The 16,238-nt window shown below is 48.8% G+C and overlaps 3 protein-coding genes across 6 annotated transcripts in view; 2 read left to right on the top strand and 1 right to left on the bottom strand.

Moving 5' to 3' along the window:
- MYH7B (myosin heavy chain 7B) overlaps positions 1-16,238 on the bottom strand; it is a 93,435-nt gene that overhangs the window by 19,115 nt on the left and 58,082 nt on the right. The window lies entirely within an intron of this gene.
- Positions 576-9,980, top strand: EDEM2 (ER degradation enhancing alpha-mannosidase like protein 2). 2 transcript variants are annotated; one of them, XM_068207475.1, is made up of 11 exons: positions 576-728; positions 796-906; positions 986-1,025; positions 1,388-1,493; positions 2,505-2,630; positions 3,311-3,522; positions 4,679-4,820; positions 5,099-5,223; positions 5,920-6,064; positions 7,104-7,225; positions 8,147-9,980. In XM_068207475.1, the coding sequence occupies exons 1-11, from the start codon at positions 631-633 to the stop codon at positions 8,636-8,638; spliced, it is 1,719 nt and encodes a 572-aa protein (XP_068063576.1). In that variant the 5' UTR covers positions 576-630; the 3' UTR covers positions 8,639-9,980. The 2 variants fall into 2 exon arrangements, with proteins under 2 accessions (XP_068063576.1, XP_068063577.1); XM_068207476.1 differs by lacking the exon at positions 2,505-2,630.
- TRPC4AP (transient receptor potential cation channel subfamily C member 4 associated protein) overlaps positions 11,054-16,238 on the top strand; it is a 34,267-nt gene continuing 29,082 nt past the window's right edge. Inside the window, exon 1 of one of the 2 annotated variants that reach the window (XM_068207480.1) lies at positions 11,054-11,222. In XM_068207480.1, the coding sequence (XP_068063581.1) occupies positions 11,079-11,222 (144 nt within the window). In that variant the 5' untranslated portion in view covers positions 11,054-11,078. Of the gene's footprint in view, positions 11,223-12,682; positions 12,731-16,238 lie in introns of those variants that run through there. The other variant, XM_068207481.1, reaches the window with a different exon arrangement.

Raw genomic sequence — 16,238 nt, forward strand, 5'->3', positions numbered from 1 at the left:
TACCGCAGGGAGCTCCCGCTTCTCTGCGAGCAGTCCCAGTGATAATCCCCGCAGTGAGGGCCCCACAGCCCGGCCGAGGCGGCAGCAACGCCCCGAAACCCCTCAGAGCACCCCGCTGCCTCCGCGCGTCCCGCGCCGCTCCGGACGCGGCCTCGCCGCGCGGAGCGCTTCCGCCGGCGCGTGCGCCGAGCGCTCGCCGCTCCCATTGGCTGGAGGGGGCGGGGGGGCGGGGCCGGGAGAAGCGGAGACCTCTTCCATTGGCTGGAGAGGGAGGAGGGGCGGGGCCAGCGCTGAGGCGGCCGTGAGGGCGCTGGGGGCCGGGGGAGCGGGCGGCGAGCCCCGCTGAGGGACGCGGCGCCGGTGAGGGACGCGGCCCCGGTGAGGGACGCGGCCCCGGTGAGGGACGCGGCGCCGCTGAGGGACGCGGCGCCGGTGAGGGACGCGGCGCCGGTGAGGGACGCGGCGCCGCTGAGGGACGCGGCGCCGCTGAGGGACGCGGCGCCGGTGAGGGACGCGGCGCCGGTGAGGGACGCGGCGCCGGTGAGGGACGCGGCGCCGCTGAGGGACGCGGCCCCGGTGAGGGACGTGGCGCCGGTGAGGGACGCGGCCCCGCTGGGCTCCGGCGCGGCCATGCGGCGTTTCCTCGGCCCGCTGCTGTGCCTCTGGGCGCTGCAGCTCCCGGCGGGCAGCGGCGCGGCCGCCCGCGGGCTGGACGTGGCTTCCTACCGGTGAGTACGGAGCGGGCGGTGCGGGGCCCAGCCGGGCCGGGGCTGAGCGCGCCTGCTTGTGCCGCAGGGAGCGGGTGCGTGCCATGTTCTACCACGCCTACGAGCACTACCTGGAGAGCGCCTTCCCTTACGATGAGCTGCGGCCGCTGACGTGCGACGGGCAGGACACCTGGGGCAGGTAAGGGCTGGCCCTGGGGCGGGAGTGGGGATGGGCCGCCCCCCTCCGCCGGGTCTCACCTCGCTTCTCTCCTCCGCAGCTTCTCCCTGACCCTGATCGACGCCCTGGACACGCTGCTGGTGAGTAGGAGCCAGCCCTGAGTGTCCGCAGCCTGCTCAAGGCCCCTGAGTGGCACCTGTACACCTGGATTTTATGTGGTGGTGCCAAAAGTCAGTTATTCATTGACCTGAGAGCTTTCCATTTCCCTTTGCATCACTCCTGGGAGGGGTGGCAAGAGCCCCCTTTTCCTGACACCCTCTGGAGTAAAGATCTAAAGTGTGTGAAAAAAGCTTTTTGTAACAAGATGAAACTGTCTGGTTTTTAGTAATATCTGTAGTTAATGATATCACAAAATAGTAAAATGAACTAAAATCAGCCCCAGATATTGAACTGCTCTTTGTTTTTCCATGAACTCTAAGCCTGATTCTCTGTTTCCCTGCAGATCTTGGGAAATGTTTCCGAGTTCCAGCGAGTTGTCAACGTGCTGCAGGAGGGGGTGGACTTCGATATTGATGTCAATGCATCTGTCTTTGAAACAAACATTCGAGGTGAGGTGGGGTTTTCTGTGGGGTTTGTGTTGGGTTTCATTCGTGTACAGGTCTCAGAGGTGGTAGTCACAGGGAATTTGGGATGCAGAGTAAGAGGGCCCATAAACAGAGGGAAAAGCCACAAACAAACGTCACTTCCTTTCAGTCTTTGCACATCCCTTTTTGCTTCCTGTCTCAACACAAGCAGAAGTAGATGTGGCACTTTTAGTATTCTGCTGTGAGGTTTTCAGCTTTGGAATAGATATACTTTTCACTGCAAGCATACAGATTTAGCCTGTAGTCTTCTGCATGCTGTTTTGGAGTCAAGATTATCTATTTCTAGGATTATTCTTTTTTTTCCTTCAAAATCACAAAGGTCTTTGGAGTCTTGCACCTTAAATGCCTGACTGTTTCAGTGCCATCTAGCTAAAAAACACAATTTTTTTTTTAAAAACAGTGGGGTTTTTAAACTGTTAGTTATGCTTCTGTTGTTTGTCCTGCCAAATATTGCTGTGCCAATTTTTGCAGCAGTGTAATTTCTCAGTGGTTGTTATGTGACCATAGACAAGCCTGTGAAATAATTAATATTAGCTAATATAGCTGTATTAGCTATATAAGTAATAGCTAGATATAACTAATAACTCACAGTTGCTGCCACATGGAAATTCTTGACTCTTCCTAGAAAAAAGAAATAGATCATAGAATCTGAGAGTGGTTTGGGTGGGAAGGGACCTTAAAGATCATCCATTCCACCCCCTGCCATGGATAGGGACACCTTCCACTATCCCAGGCTGCTCCAGCCCTGTCCAGCCTGGCCTTGGACTCTTCCAGGGATCCAGGGGCAGCCACAGCTGCTCTGGTCACCCTGTGCCAGGGCCTCCCCACCCTCACAGGGAAGGATTTCTTCCTGAAATCCCATCTAGCCCTGCCCTCTGTCAGTTTAAAGCCATCAGCAAGAACCAAAATCACTCTTCTCTTCCCTAAACTCATTCCTCCCCACGTGGTGTAATGGATTCTGATGTGTCCTTGCAGTGGTGGGAGGGCTCCTCTCTGCTCACCTGCTCTCCAGGAAGGCTGGCGTTGAAGTGGAAGCAGGCTGGCCGTGCTCGGGACCTCTCCTGAGGATGGCTGAGGAAGCAGCTCGCAAACTGCTGCCAGGTGAGCCCCTGTCTGCTGTGTGTCACTGTGCTGGGGATCAGGAGCTGGCTGCTGCCTGTCATGGGAGATGCACTGCTGCATGAGCCAGCTCAAAAACCAGTCCCGTGGTCCCTGAGCTCCAAGTTCAGTGCTTCAGGTTTAATTTGTAGGGAAGATGTTGTATGTGTGCATGCCAAGTGCTGTCTGCTTGACACATCAGTCTGCTTGTTTCTTGTTGAGGGGAAATGTATTTAATAAAATAATAAATAAAGGCTGAGAGACAGCAGCTTGTAAGACAAGAAGATGCTGCCTCATGTGCTCTTTGTGGGCTGCAGCTGGGCTCTGTGCCCTTGTGGCATGGCACTGTTCCCTTTTGTGCACCCATGGGGTGATCACAGCCTCAGTGTTTGCACTTTGCTGGCCAGTGTGTTTAGTGACCACCTTGCTTGTGCTGTAAAAAAAATGTAGGGATGCAATCTGCTGCTCTGGTAAGGTGGAAGAGTTCCCCAGGACCTTCCCAGGACTGTGTGTACCTTGGCATACCCTCTCTGACGCTCCCAGGATCACACTCCTCGTTTTGTTCTCTGCAGTTACTCCAGCCCCGCTTCCTGCCCATGTGCAGTGGGATGTGAGGCACGTTTGCTTGAGAGTCTGTTAAACACAACACTGAGCACTTCTGTGACCCCAAAATCCTGTTTCAGCTTTCCAGACCCCAACTGGGATGCCCTATGGCACAGTGAACCTGCTGCATGGAGTAAACCCTGGGGAGACCCCAGTCACCTGTACTGCTGGAATTGGCACCTTTATAGTGGAGTTTGCCACCTTAAGCCACCTCACTGGTGACCCAGTGTTCGAGGACGTTGCCAGGAAGGCTTTGAAGGCGCTGTGGAAAAATCGCTCGGATATTGGGCTGGTGAGTGAGGAATGCACTTGGGGTGTGCTGGGCTGCTTTTTCTGTAGCTTTGTGGATGCAATTCTAGGCATGAAAAAGCATCAACAGAGAGGAGATAGAGTTGGATAAATAACCACAGTGCTCCTAACTGGGCTGAAGGCTCGTGTTTGACATTGTTCCTGAACACCTGCAGCATCCACATCCCTGCTTTACTGCAGCAGCCCAACATTATCCCATTGTTCTGGCCCACACCAGATGTGCCTGGGAGACAAATGCCTCCTGCTGGGTGCTGCAGCTCTTGTGACAGCAGCTGTGGCAGATTAAATGAAAGGTCTGTCTGATGCCTGGTGGGACAAAGGCCTAGGGAAGAGAACAAGAGCATGGCAAGTGCACTGAGATATTACCAGCCTGTACAGCTCTGCGGTTCAGGGATACCCAGAGCTGGGAGTATTATCTCCGTGTTCACTGTCTCCTGCTCTTTTCTATTGCTGCTTTTTCAACCTCTGTGAAATGTTGGTGATGCATGTGTGAAGTGGAACAGATTTATTTATACTCTGTGTTTATTGCCACAAATTATCCACAGGCTGTATGAAGAAATGTTTCCCTTTGTTTGCTTTGGGATTTATTTTTGATTTATACCCCAAATCCTCAATCATTGCTGTTTTTTTTTCACATTTGCTAAGACATGATTGTGTATTTAATTGTCCATCAGCTGGGTTTGTTCACAGGCTGAAGAGTGCCGGCATCTATTCAAATATTAACATGGCAGCTCTTGTGCCTTTGACATTCTTGGCCTCTGTTTCTGTATCTGCACCTCTCCGTCCTTCTCTACTCTTTTGTAAGAATTAGGACCAGACATTTCATGTTGAAATTGTGCATTTTTACAGTAGCATTATAATATGTTGTTTTGGCAAGTGAAGCATTGATATTGGAAGCATAAAATGTTTATTAGATATATTATACATTATCAGCATGAAAATTGTATTTTCTGCAGTTTGCATATAATCATAACAGTTGTATTTTCTACAGTTTGTATTTCTCTGATGCTGATAAATGTGTCGTGTAGTGGAGAAAATGCTGGTTGGAGTGGACATTGTGAAACTGATGGTCTGAAAAAAGAACCAGGATTTCTTGTGTCCCTCTAAGTCCCTTTCTCCTTGTCCTTCACTCCTTCCAGGTGGGGAACCACATTGATGTGATCACTGCCAAGTGGGTGGCCCAGGATGCTGGGATTGGGGCAGGGGTGGACTCCTACTTTGAGTACCTGGTTAAAGGAGCCATCCTCCTGCAGGACAAGGAGCTGATGTCCATGTTTTTAGGTGAGTGTTTGTTTTCTGTGGGAAGGGGCCCAGCACCTGTGGCAAGAGGACATGAAGGATGTAAAGGGGCACAATCGAGATTGTTCTGAAGGCTTTGCTGTAATTCTTTTGAACAGTCAGTGATAACAGAGTTACCAAAGTGAGCACCCTGAGAAATCATTGAACATGGCTCAAGTGAAGAAGGGGCTTCTCTCATTCTTAAAAATAAGTGCTTTTTTTGCCTTTTTCTTTTTACTTTTTTTTACAGATGGCTTACCTACCCATCTGTTTCTTTACAGAATATAACAATGCTATCAAGAACTACACCAAGTTTGATGACTGGTACCTGTGGGTTCAGATGTACAAAGGAACAGTGTCCATGCCTGTGTTCCAGTCGCTGGAGGCCTATTGGCCAGGCCTGCAGGTAAGGGCTGTCATACCAGCAGCATCTGGTGATTCTTTCCTCTGTCAGGGGCTGGTCTTCATGAAAAAAGTTACAAATATAACCCTCATCTGTGCAGGTTTAAAAGTTTGGTTTGTTCTCTGGTGAAATCTGCAATAGCCTGAGCTTATGATGATGTTGACGAAAATGTTGATTTTATCTACAGTCTCCCATTCAGCATGATGGGAGGGCATTTTTGTGGTAGCAAACTCCACTGGACAGTGGTCCCAGAATCCAAATGGGAATGTGAGGAAAAAGAAACTCACACCTCTTTTTCTATCACCTCACAAGTGTTTTATTTGTGTGAATTTTTTCCCTTCAAGAGCTTTGCTTTCTCATCAGTCTTCTTGTTTGGACTGAGACTTTGTTTCCCTAATTAAGAGATTTGATGCTGTGAATGACTAAATATTTGACTGAAGGAACACAGCCTTCTTAAAAAAAAGAAAATCAGAGTCTTTATATTATTTCAGGTGTGGGAATGTGATCCACCAGAAAGGCAGCATTTTTAGTCTTACCTGTTCTTAAGGCATCGTGCCCAGTATCAGTTGCACCACTCAGACCTGCTGAAATACCCATTTCTGTCACTGGGTATTTCTTTGCCTGGAGCAGTGTTATTGCATCAATTCCTGTGCAGGTTTTTTTCACTCCCATGTTTCTTTGCTGTTTCCTGTCTCTCAGAGCCTCATTGGGGATGTAGATAATGCCATGCGCACCTTCCTCAACTATTACACGGTCTGGAAGCAGTTTGGGGGCCTGCCTGAGTTCTACAACATTCCCCAGGGATACACAGTGGACAAGAGGGAAGGATATCCACTCAGGCCTGGTAAACAGAACTGAAATTAAAAGGGACATGAACTCCTGCTTTAGCTCTGGTTGGGAGGTCAAATGTTAGCAACACCACAATTTCCTCCCCAGTTTTGCTCTGACTCAGTTCCTGCAGGGATTTGAGCTGGGATTTCCAGAGTTAAAGCTGCACATTTTGTTTTCCCCCACTCACAAAGACAGGAAGGAAACAGGAGGCAAACCAGAGTGTTACTATAGAAAGGTGGACTGGTAATGAATTTTGTTCACAGTGCAGGATTTGACATATTTAAGTGTTAGATTGTCTGGCATGGGGTGCTTCAGCCATGTGAAATGTTAAAGGGACTACTTGTGTCCTTTAAATTTAGGAAGTGAAAGTGAGTGTGAATAGACTGTTCCAGTTCTGCATCTAGGAGGGATTCTGTGTTGTCTGTGATACTGTAAGGAAATTACCTCTCTTTTTTTTCTCATTTTTTACAGCTCTGACCAGAAAAAAAAAAAAAACCTCATTAGTGGGTCCATAAATGTAGATGAGAATAATTAACTTCCTTTTGGTCTGAGTGTTCAGGTGACATCCACACTGGACAAATCTACCAAAAATACTCATCAGCCCTAACTATCAAAGGTGTTTAAGTATAAAGACCTGTTCCTTTAGTAAGTAAACACAGCATGGTACTTACATTGTCTGTATAGAGTATTTCCACTCTATTATTTAAAAACTCTATTTTGAGGATTGAATTTCTTGTTTGTAATCCTTTCCAGAAGCATTTTTTTAATCTTTGACAACTGAGTATTAATCTTTTTGTCTCTTGCTTCTCTCCCACTTGCTGAATGTGGGAGGGAGCATTAGTCACTCTTACCTGAGCTGCTGCAGGCTGGTTAGAGGGAATTTCTTTGTAGCACATCCTTAGGAAAAGGAAAATCTGTGCTTGGAGCCAGGCAAGCCAGGCTGTTCACCTGATTATGCTGAAGTATTTTTAAATTAGTTCAAGGAATAGCTCATCTTTGCTGTGTGTATGGTTTGATAATCTTTGTGCTGGCAATGTTTGGGTGTTTTGCAGAGCTGATTGAGAGCGCAATGTATCTGTACCGTGCCACGAGAGACCCCACACTCCTGGAGCTGGGGAGAGATGCCGTGGAATCCATAGAGAAAATCAGCAAGGTGGACTGTGGCTTTGCAACTGTGAGTGCTAAATCACCTGCCATGGCAGCTGAAGGACTGCTAAAAATCAGCTTTCAGAAGGTGTTCTCATGAGTGATGTTTTGTCATTGATTCAAGCAATCATTTTGGGCAAAACATGACTTCTTTCCAACAAGCCCCTTGTATTTCTCTGTGAAGCTGCTCTCCTAATTGCTGGTCATGTTTCTGGTTGTAGCTTCCTCACAGTGGGCCAAATTCTATCATGGGCTGTTGCCCCAGAGTCCAAAATATGGGAAAGCACCAGAAGCTTTTCCTGCATTTCTAGCAGGTGTTGCAGCTGAGCAGGAAGGCTCTCGTGCAGGCTCCTCCTGCCAGGTGTGTGATTCTGCTTTCCCACTATGCCTTGAAAATCTGGTCAAATGCATGAGAAGTGCAGTGAGTGATTTCTATGAAGTTATTTAATAGAGGATTTCAAACATGCTATCAAGCTCTATTTTTCAAAAAACTCTTTAAAAATATTGGGAGTAAGTAGGTAAAAGCCTTATGATTTATTTTCTTTAGTGGGGAAATGATGGGAATCTCTTCTTGCCCAGACTGAACTGAGTGTGAGTTTAAATGTTAGGAAGAGATTCTTCACTGTGGGGGTGCTGAGGCCCTGGCACAGGTTGCCCAGAGAAGCTGTGGCTGCCCCTGGATCCCTGGAAGTGTCCAAGGCCAGGGTAGATGGGGCTTGGAGCAACCTGGGACAGTGGAAGGTGTCTCTGACCATGGCAGGGCACAGAATGAGATGGGCTTTAAGGTCCCTTCCAACCCAAGCCATTCTCTGATAAGATACAGGGTGGGTTGGTGTCATACTGTGCTGTTCAACTGAAATGAATTCCAAGTTGATTTTATTTTTCTCCCTAAGTTCATAAGTTACTGAATTTGACATAACTATAACCCACTCTGTTTCTTCTCTTGTAGATCAAAGACTTGAGGGACCACAGGCTGGATAACCGCATGGAATCCTTTTTCTTGGCTGAAACAATCAAATACTTATACCTGCTGTTTGATCCAGACAACTTCATCCACAACGATGGCTCAGACTTTGATGTGGTGGTCACACCATACGGGGAATGCGTCCTGAATGCAGGAGGGTACATCTTCAACACCGAGGCTCATCCCATCGACCCTGCTGCCCTGCACTGCTGTAGGAAGCGCAAAGAAGAGCAGTGGGAGGTGGAAGACTTGATGAGGGAATTCTACTCACGGAAGAAAACCAAGAAATTCACTTTGAAAAGAGCTCCTGACCATGGTGAAGGGGAAAATGCAGAAGACCCCGAAGATGCCTCTTCAGAGAAAGCTGGAGAGAAGAGAAACTCTAAGAAAAGCTCACACTCCCTCCTGAGCTGCCCCAGTCAATCTTTTAACTCCAAGCTTGCAGTACTGGGACAGGTCTTCCTAGACAACACCTGATCCTCTTTGCATCATCAGTTTAAATTATTGAACTCATTTCAGACTGGGAATATATTTTTATAGTTTCATAATGGAAAGTGTGGTACCTCACAATGTGAATTCTATTACGAAGTGAAACAACTTCCCATTAAATTCTGCTACTGCTCCTTTCTAAGCCATGACTCAGATACCAGCTGTTAATGCTGTCGAGCTGCTGATCTCAAAGCAGTTGGTTGCCTGAATATCAAACAGGTGTCCAGAAAAAGAAAGGTCTACATGTTACATGTACCTTTTTATTGCATTTTGTGAGTTTTACAGGGTTACAGAAAGATACTTACTCTGTTCTATAAATATGAGCCTGAGTTTCTTGTCATAAGGGGGAAAGCAGGAATTACTGTAGCTTTACTACAGCTCTCTGTGCGCTCCATCTTTTATCTCTGGCCACTTTATAAACATGTAGTTCATATTGAAAAATTGCTGCCCAGTGGAGAAAACATATTTATTTTGAGTTGAAGGCTCAGATTTGTTGCTCTGGCAGTTCTGTTGGGCATGAAGGATGGTGTGGGGGGAGAGGAGCACTTGGAACATGGGAAAGTCTCCCTGTTTCAGATCAGTGTGGGTCAGTACCTCCTGCCTGAAAACCACTTTAGTAAATGTCCAGGCAATGTCTGGACAAAAAATGGAGCTGGAGGGTGGACTAGGAAATGTTTGATTCCACAGTGTAGCTTGCTTTCTTTTTAAAGAATCTAAGATGCTTCTCTTTGATTTCCCCATTTCCTTCCTCTTTCCAACTTCCCTTTGGGCCCCACGTGTTTGCCTGTACCTCAGTCAGTGCAGCCACCCCCGGGGTGCCCCAGCTGAGCTGAACACGAGCCATGCACAAGGCTTGGGTGGAAGGGGGCTGAGCCCAGGCTGAAATTGCAGCTGTGCCTTGGTGCAGCAGGCAGCTGAACAGATGTTCATGAACCTCTGGGTGTTCAGCTGACTCGGCACATCCAAACCTTTAATACATCATTAGTGTCTTTGCAACAGCTGTGTGCAGTGACCAGGAAAGGAGGAAGCAGTCTGGCCAAGAGGTTTTCTTTCTAAAGGAAAAACAAAAAAAGGGGCAGAAAAGTGATGGAGTTTCTTCATGCCTGCTGGAAAGTGAGGAGTCTGGAGCAAGCTACAATTATTTGAGTGGGCTAGAGGTACTGGAGAAATAAATCCCTGTGAGCAGGGAAATACTTAAATACAACTGGACCAGTGCCCACTCTGTGCTGCTGTGTGGTTGCCTTGAGAAAGTAATTTTTTTTTGTTGTTTTGACCTGTACTAATGCTGTAAAGTTAAATAAAATTTACATTTTATTCTTCGGGGTAGGAATCCTGTTGCAGTTGTGAATGAGCTATGGTATGAGACACTTGCAGTGTTAGACAGGCATATTGAAAGGACTGGTAAGCTACAGAGCTTCTGGCTGTGTCCCTCTTTCCCATGGCAGCTGAGACAGTGCAGGAATTCTGCATTGACACAGCCCTTCTGAGAGAGGAGTAGCCAAAAACAGGCATTGTTGGGCAACGATGAAGCTCTTGTTAGTGGCTCCTTGTTGTCACCATAGGTTATCTTTTTATTTTCCAGCTGTTCACATCTCATACGCTCTTCATTGTTTAATCTGCAGAAAACAAACCCCAGGCCTTCTCCAACAGCTTTGCTCAGTGCTGGGTCAGGTCCTGAAAGTCAGCATTGTCCCAGCTGTGAGGTAGAGGAAAACAACGGGCCAGGGCAGATATCCAACTCATTGGATCCCTCCTGACCAGGGCATTTTGGTACCCTCATCCAGGAGCTTCCAGCAGCACAACCCAGGAGCTGTAGGCTGGGGAGATGAGGTTCCTCAGCATGGTTGGAGCTGAGAGAGCTCATCTGTCCATGGCTACTGTGAGTAATTAGATGGATCTGGATTAGATTCCCAGATTCGTCTGAGTGGGAAGGCACCCACAGGGATGACTGAGTCCAACTCCAAGTCAATGGCCCAGGCAGGAAACTGAAACTTTGGTATTATGACCAACTGAGTTAATCTTAGTGCTCTGGGCTGAGTGACTCGGAACAACACACAACAGCCTCAACTGTTCCTTGTTCCAGTGCTGTTCCATGTCACAAAGCCTTTATTTTAACAAAAACGACCTGTGAGCGGAGTCCTCGGCGAGCTTTTCCTTAAAGGGAAAACGGTGTGGCTGGGCCTTGCCGAGCGAGGTAGAGGCATCCTAGCGGACACAGAGGCACGCGGATGGACACGGGCCGGGGGCAGAGCCGCAGCGGCAGCGCGGAGAGGCCGCGGCGGCAGCGCGGAGAGGCCGCGGCGCGCACCGCTCCCTCCCCCGCGGCGCGCGCCGCTTCCGGCCGCCATGTCGGCGTGTCCCGCGGCTGCGCACTCGGCGGAGCGGGCCGAGGGGAGGGCTCGCTGTTTGTGTCCCCAGCGCGGAGGCCATGGCGGCCGTGGCGGGGGCCGGCACGGGGCCCGGCTCCGGCTCCGGCTCCGGCACCGGCGGGGCCCGCGCCGCGACCACCAACATCTTGGCACAGCTGCGGCACGGGCAGCTCAGCGGCCGCGGGCTGACCCGCGGGGCGCAGGTAACGCGCTGCGGGCCGCCCGTGGGACCCGGGCCGGGCGGGCGGAGCGGGCAGGCCGCGGGGCCTGGGGGCCCGTGGGGTTTGGGGCCGGGGGTGCAGCGCCTCCCGCCCGGGCCTCTGGCGGAGCTGCGCGGCCGGGGAGAGCCCGGCCGGCCTAGCGGGGCCTGCTCGGGGAGAACGGCCGCTCCCAGCCCGGGCTCGGCGCTCCGGAGCTCCCCGGAGGTGCTCGGGCTTTGCCCCGGCGCTGGAGGGGCGGCACAGGGGTGCCCCGGTGCCTTCGGGCTCCGTGTGCCGCCTCCCCGGCCTCAGCCGGGCTCGGGGAGCACCGAGGAGCAGCACAGGCGTTTGCCCAGCCGTTCTCCGCCTCTTCGGTCGGTGTGGCCTTCCCTGCAAAGAAAGGAAGCTCTGCCTGGGACTGTAACAATGCAGCATCGAAATTTAAACGTATTTCCTGGACAAAGGCAGCCTCGTGGTATTAGGGCTTAGGAGACATTTTAGCTCTGCAACGCAGGTGGTTTTATGAGGAACTGTTCCAGGTCTGTTTCTTATTTGTCATCTTTCCCAGTTGATGATGCTGGGAAATGCCAAGGAATGAAATCAGTTCCTTACGGGCCTGTGCCTGTTGTGTGCTGATTTTGGCTTTTTTTGGAAAAGCTGCTCAAGGATAATAGACTACTAATTTCTTTTTATGGAGAATAACTGGCATTTTTCTTGCAGATTAAATGCAAAATGGTGCAAAGACTTGAAAAATGAAACATGAGATAAAGAACTTGCATCCAGGCGCTGATTTATTGAGCTGAAGTATCTTGAGAGACATCAGTTGGAATAAAAAATGGCATTTCTCTAATTTACTAGTGCAGACAATAGCATTTTTCTCGATAAACAAGGATTCTGAGCAGTTTTTAAGATTTGTTTGATGCCTTTTCAGGACTACTAAGTTTGGTCCATTTACATACTGGGGGTTCATCTCCCAGTTGCAGCTTCAGGTAATGAAGGCATTTACCCCAAGTTTGCTCCCCCCAACTCACTTTTGTTTACATTTTTCAGGGCCTGAGGCAGTGAGGTGTCCTTGATTGTCAGGCCTAGAGAGGAATTATGTCTGCTCAAAATGGGAAAGCAACAGCTCACACTGAATATGGAGTTTGGAGTTATACACTAAAGAGCTGCAGGGTTACAAATATATGGAAAATAGAAAAGCCAAAATCCTAAGGCATCATGTTCATCATGAATGCCTGTGCCTCATTCTTTGGCAGACAGGTAAAAGAGCAGGTATTTTTTAACAGCTATTTTGTCCTTATTTAGCTGCTTCCTCAGCTGCTAGTTGGGTTAATCCTTAAGAAGAGCCAGTAATTTGCATCAGTATAAACCTGTATGGCTTTTCTCCTTGGGATTGTTTTAGGAGTGGATTTCTTACAGCACGTGGACAAACTTTTTGTCTCACTGCCTTACCTGTCCACCTCTGCACTCTTTCTTTCATGCACCTCCTCAGCCACTGCAGTTTCAGTCAGGTAAACCTGTACTATTATGTACCTCTGTGGTCTGTAGGATGGTGCTTCTACCTCTGGGCTTTGGTTTGCTTGAAAAATGCAGTGCTACTGTTTTCATTTTGGGCTTTTAAGCTTTTATAGCAACCAAGGAAATTTCTGCTGGTTACATCCTCCTTATAATGCCCAAAATTGAGGTGGGGTTTTTGTTTGTGGAGTTTGGATTGGTTTTGCTTGAAAAATGTTGGCATCCTTGGCTGCCCAGAGAGTTAAAGCTTGGGCAGACAGAGCTCCCACAACTTCATAAATGCTGTAGGAGGGTATTTTAAATCATTCTGTAGAAGAGAATGGAGCGACAAGATGAGGGTAAATGGCTTCCCACTGCCAGAGGGCAGGGTTAGGTGGGATACTGGGATAAATTCTTCCTTGTGAGGGTGCTGAGGCCCTGGAACAGGGTGCCCAGAGAAGCTGTTGCTGCCCCTGGATCCCTGGAAATGTCCCATGCCAGGTTGGACAGGGCTTGGAGCAACCTGGGCTCCTGGAAGCTGCCCATGGCAAGGGGGTGGGACTGGATGAGCTTTAAGGTCCCTCCCAATCCAAACGATTCTGTGATTCACTTAAGCTAAGGCAGGGGGAATAACAACTCCCTGAATGATTTTGAACTTTATGCATTCCGTGTCCCTTTACTTTTACCTTGAATCAAATCAGTTTTTTGTTTGTAGACGGTCTAAATATAAAACACTTTGATGTAACTTTTAGAGAAGCACAAGGCCGTTTTGGCTGCTTTTTTTTTTTTTAAGTTCTATTTTTTATCAAAGCATTCCCACTTTTCCTGCAGTTGACTCCTCAGTGGCAGCATCAGAGCCCTTGCTTAAATTTCTCAACTGATTTGCTCCTGCAGAGACTGAGAGCAGGTCAGGTTGCTGTGTTGGGGTGTAGAGCAAGTCATGAGAGTGTCCTTGAAGCACTTCCTAGCTGTATTTTGGAAGGAAGTTTTGGGTCATGTGCTGCCTGGACTGCACTGCTGGTGTCCTGTAGGGAGGAGAAGCCCTTTCTCAAGATGTTAGTTCAGGGAGACTGAGGAGCACAGTTCCGTGCTGGGGTGCCTGCCATGGCAGCAGTGGCATTTAGCCCTCAACAAAGCTTTGTGTACTATTCTTAGGTGATCTCAAGATCCATTTTTGTATGAGGAAAGTAGGGGCTTAGCTGTGAGCTGGGAAGGATCATTGTTGACAGGCCTGCATCTAAAAGTTCATCACTCTGATCTTACAGAGACATAGAAGCATTTTTGACAGCAACAGCCCCCGAATATCTGGCAGTTTTGAGGTCAGCTGAGGCTCTGAAATCTGGATCCCTGCATGTTCCTGCTGTGCTCACCTACCCAGAGCCCTTGGCTTCCTTGCCAGTTGGTGTCTTGCTTTATTATTAGTAATAAATTATTCAGAGAAGGGCAACAGAGCTGAAGAGTCAGTCATATGAGGAGTGGCTGAGGGAGCTGGGAATGGGGCTCAGCCTAGAGAAGAAGAGGCTCAGAGGGAACGTCTGGCTTTGCACAACTCCCTGACAGGAGGGGACAGCCAGGTGAGGGTCAGGCTCTGCTCCCAGGGAACAGGGACAGGTCAGGAGGAAACAGCCCCAAGCTGTGCCAGGGGAGGGGCAGGTTGGACATCAGGAGGAATTTCTTCCTGGAAAGGATGGTTCAGGCATTGTCAGGGGCTGCCCAGGGAGATGGTGGAGTCCCCATCCCTGGAGACGTCCAGGAAACAGCAGGACATGGCACTCTATGCTCTGAGCTGGGCATCAGTCACAGCTTGGACTCTATGCTCTTGGAGGTCTTCTCCAATCTAAAGGATTCTGTGATAAGAAGTTGATTAGCTAAAGCAGATTTCAGTAGATACTGCCATTATTTGTTCCTGTATCCATGTTATCCATATTGCTGGCATCAGCTGCTGCCCTGCACACAAGCCTCAGTGTTGGTATCAGATTGCATAACCTTGGATCAGGATTTGCCCTGCCCTGAGCACAGAGCCAGTGCAAGGGGCTTTGCAGGTACTGGTGAACCAGTGGCAGAAGAGCTTTCCAGAAGTGACACATTTCTAATGAGGAAGAATATTGGTTGTGAGGGGCCTGGTGTGTTGTCCTTCTTGGGGCACAGCTGTGGGACAAGTTCCGTGCTGCTGTTCCTTGAAAGCTAAGAACACTCTGGCTCAGCTGATCAAGCTCAAATCTGCTTAGCAAGAAGGTGCACACTTCATCTGCTGCAAGCCAGCTGTGAACAACATGGATATGGCATGAAACCAGAAGATACTTAGGTGCAGCTCTGGGAATCCCTGTGGACAGAGCAGTGTAATAATGGACTAACCAGGGATTTGTTGTCAAATTAACGTGCTCCTGCTGCAGTCCCAAGAGCTGGGTGTCAGCGCTGCTCTCACCCTCATAGGATTGCCTGGACTTAGCTGAAACAATCAGAATGGAAAAAAGGAGTCCATTTTACCAGCTGTATTTTATGCTTTGCTATCCCTAGAAGCAGACACTTCCCTTAGCAGGATAGTCCCTATTCACTCCAAAAAAAGCTCTGTAGAAGGAAAACATTTTCTTCCTCAGACATCCAGATTTCTACCTCCTGCCATTGCAGGTTATCAGCAGGAGTAGCTTCCTAACCCGGAGAAAAGATCTGGGTTTTGAGTCAGCTTTTTGTTTCCTCCTTACAAGAGCACCAACAAAACAACATTCACGGGAATATAATCCACTTGAGTAGCTCTAATTGTGTGGGTGTTAGCAGGCTTAGGCCTCTTCAGGGGAGGACAGTGAGGGAGTGTTGGAAAGCCTGGACATGCTTTTGTTACGTAACAGGACCAGAGCTCTGTCATGCACTAGAAATGCTCAAGAAGTGGCTGTGTTGGACTTAAACTGTGTTGGTGTCTGATTTTTTTTTTTTTTTTTTTTTGGTGGCTGAGGATAAGTGAGAAGAAAAATGTAGATGTGGTACTCCTTATCCCTCTGCTTTTTCTTAGATAGCCATACAGATTTTGTTTTCTTTCAAAATTAATTAAGAAACTTAGTTCCAAGGAAAAGTAGTAACTGAGAAGTTAATATAATTTTAATATAGTTATACATATTAGTTGATCTCTGAGGGTAAGGTCAGCAAAGCAAATATTACTAGCTTTGTTCTGATCTGGTAGATCCTATAGTGGGTTTGGAGAGCTGCTGGTGTTATAGGTCTGTGTTGGAATTGTCCCACTCTGGAAAGTGCTGTGGGGATTGGAGATTCAGGAGACCTGTTCCTTGTCTTGGTAGACCAGCTCTTCTTCCAGTTCTGGTGAGCAGAGCTGTAGTCTGGGAGCTGTGGGAATGGTTAGGCATGGCTGGAAGCTCTGGCATGTTTTATCCAAGGACATTGTGTCCCTGGGTTCATGCCTGGCTTTTGGGTTGGCAGGAGAGGAGATGGGGGGGCCCCATGCAGGGCTGGGAGGATGGAGACACAGGGAATCTAGCTAAGGGAACCTTGATCTGCACTTGAAGAATCAAGGAG

This window comes from Anomalospiza imberbis, chromosome 17 (assembly GCF_031753505.1).
Source record: "Anomalospiza imberbis isolate Cuckoo-Finch-1a 21T00152 chromosome 17, ASM3175350v1, whole genome shotgun sequence".
Classification (NCBI taxonomy): domain Eukaryota; kingdom Metazoa; phylum Chordata; class Aves; order Passeriformes; family Viduidae; genus Anomalospiza; species Anomalospiza imberbis.

Bases quoted from the DNA above. Each gene is read 5' to 3' on its own strand.
- EDEM2 (XM_068207475.1), top strand. From the start codon at position 631: ATGCGGCGTTTCCTCGGCCCGCTGCTGTGCCTCTGGGCGCTGCAGCTC. The intron at 4,821-5,098 runs GTGAGTGTTTGT...GTTTCTTTACAG, and splicing joins GCTGATGTCCATGTTTTTAG to AATATAACAATGCTATCAAG. The intron at 5,224-5,919 runs GTAAGGGCTGTC...CCTGTCTCTCAG, and splicing joins CCTATTGGCCAGGCCTGCAG to AGCCTCATTGGGGATGTAGA.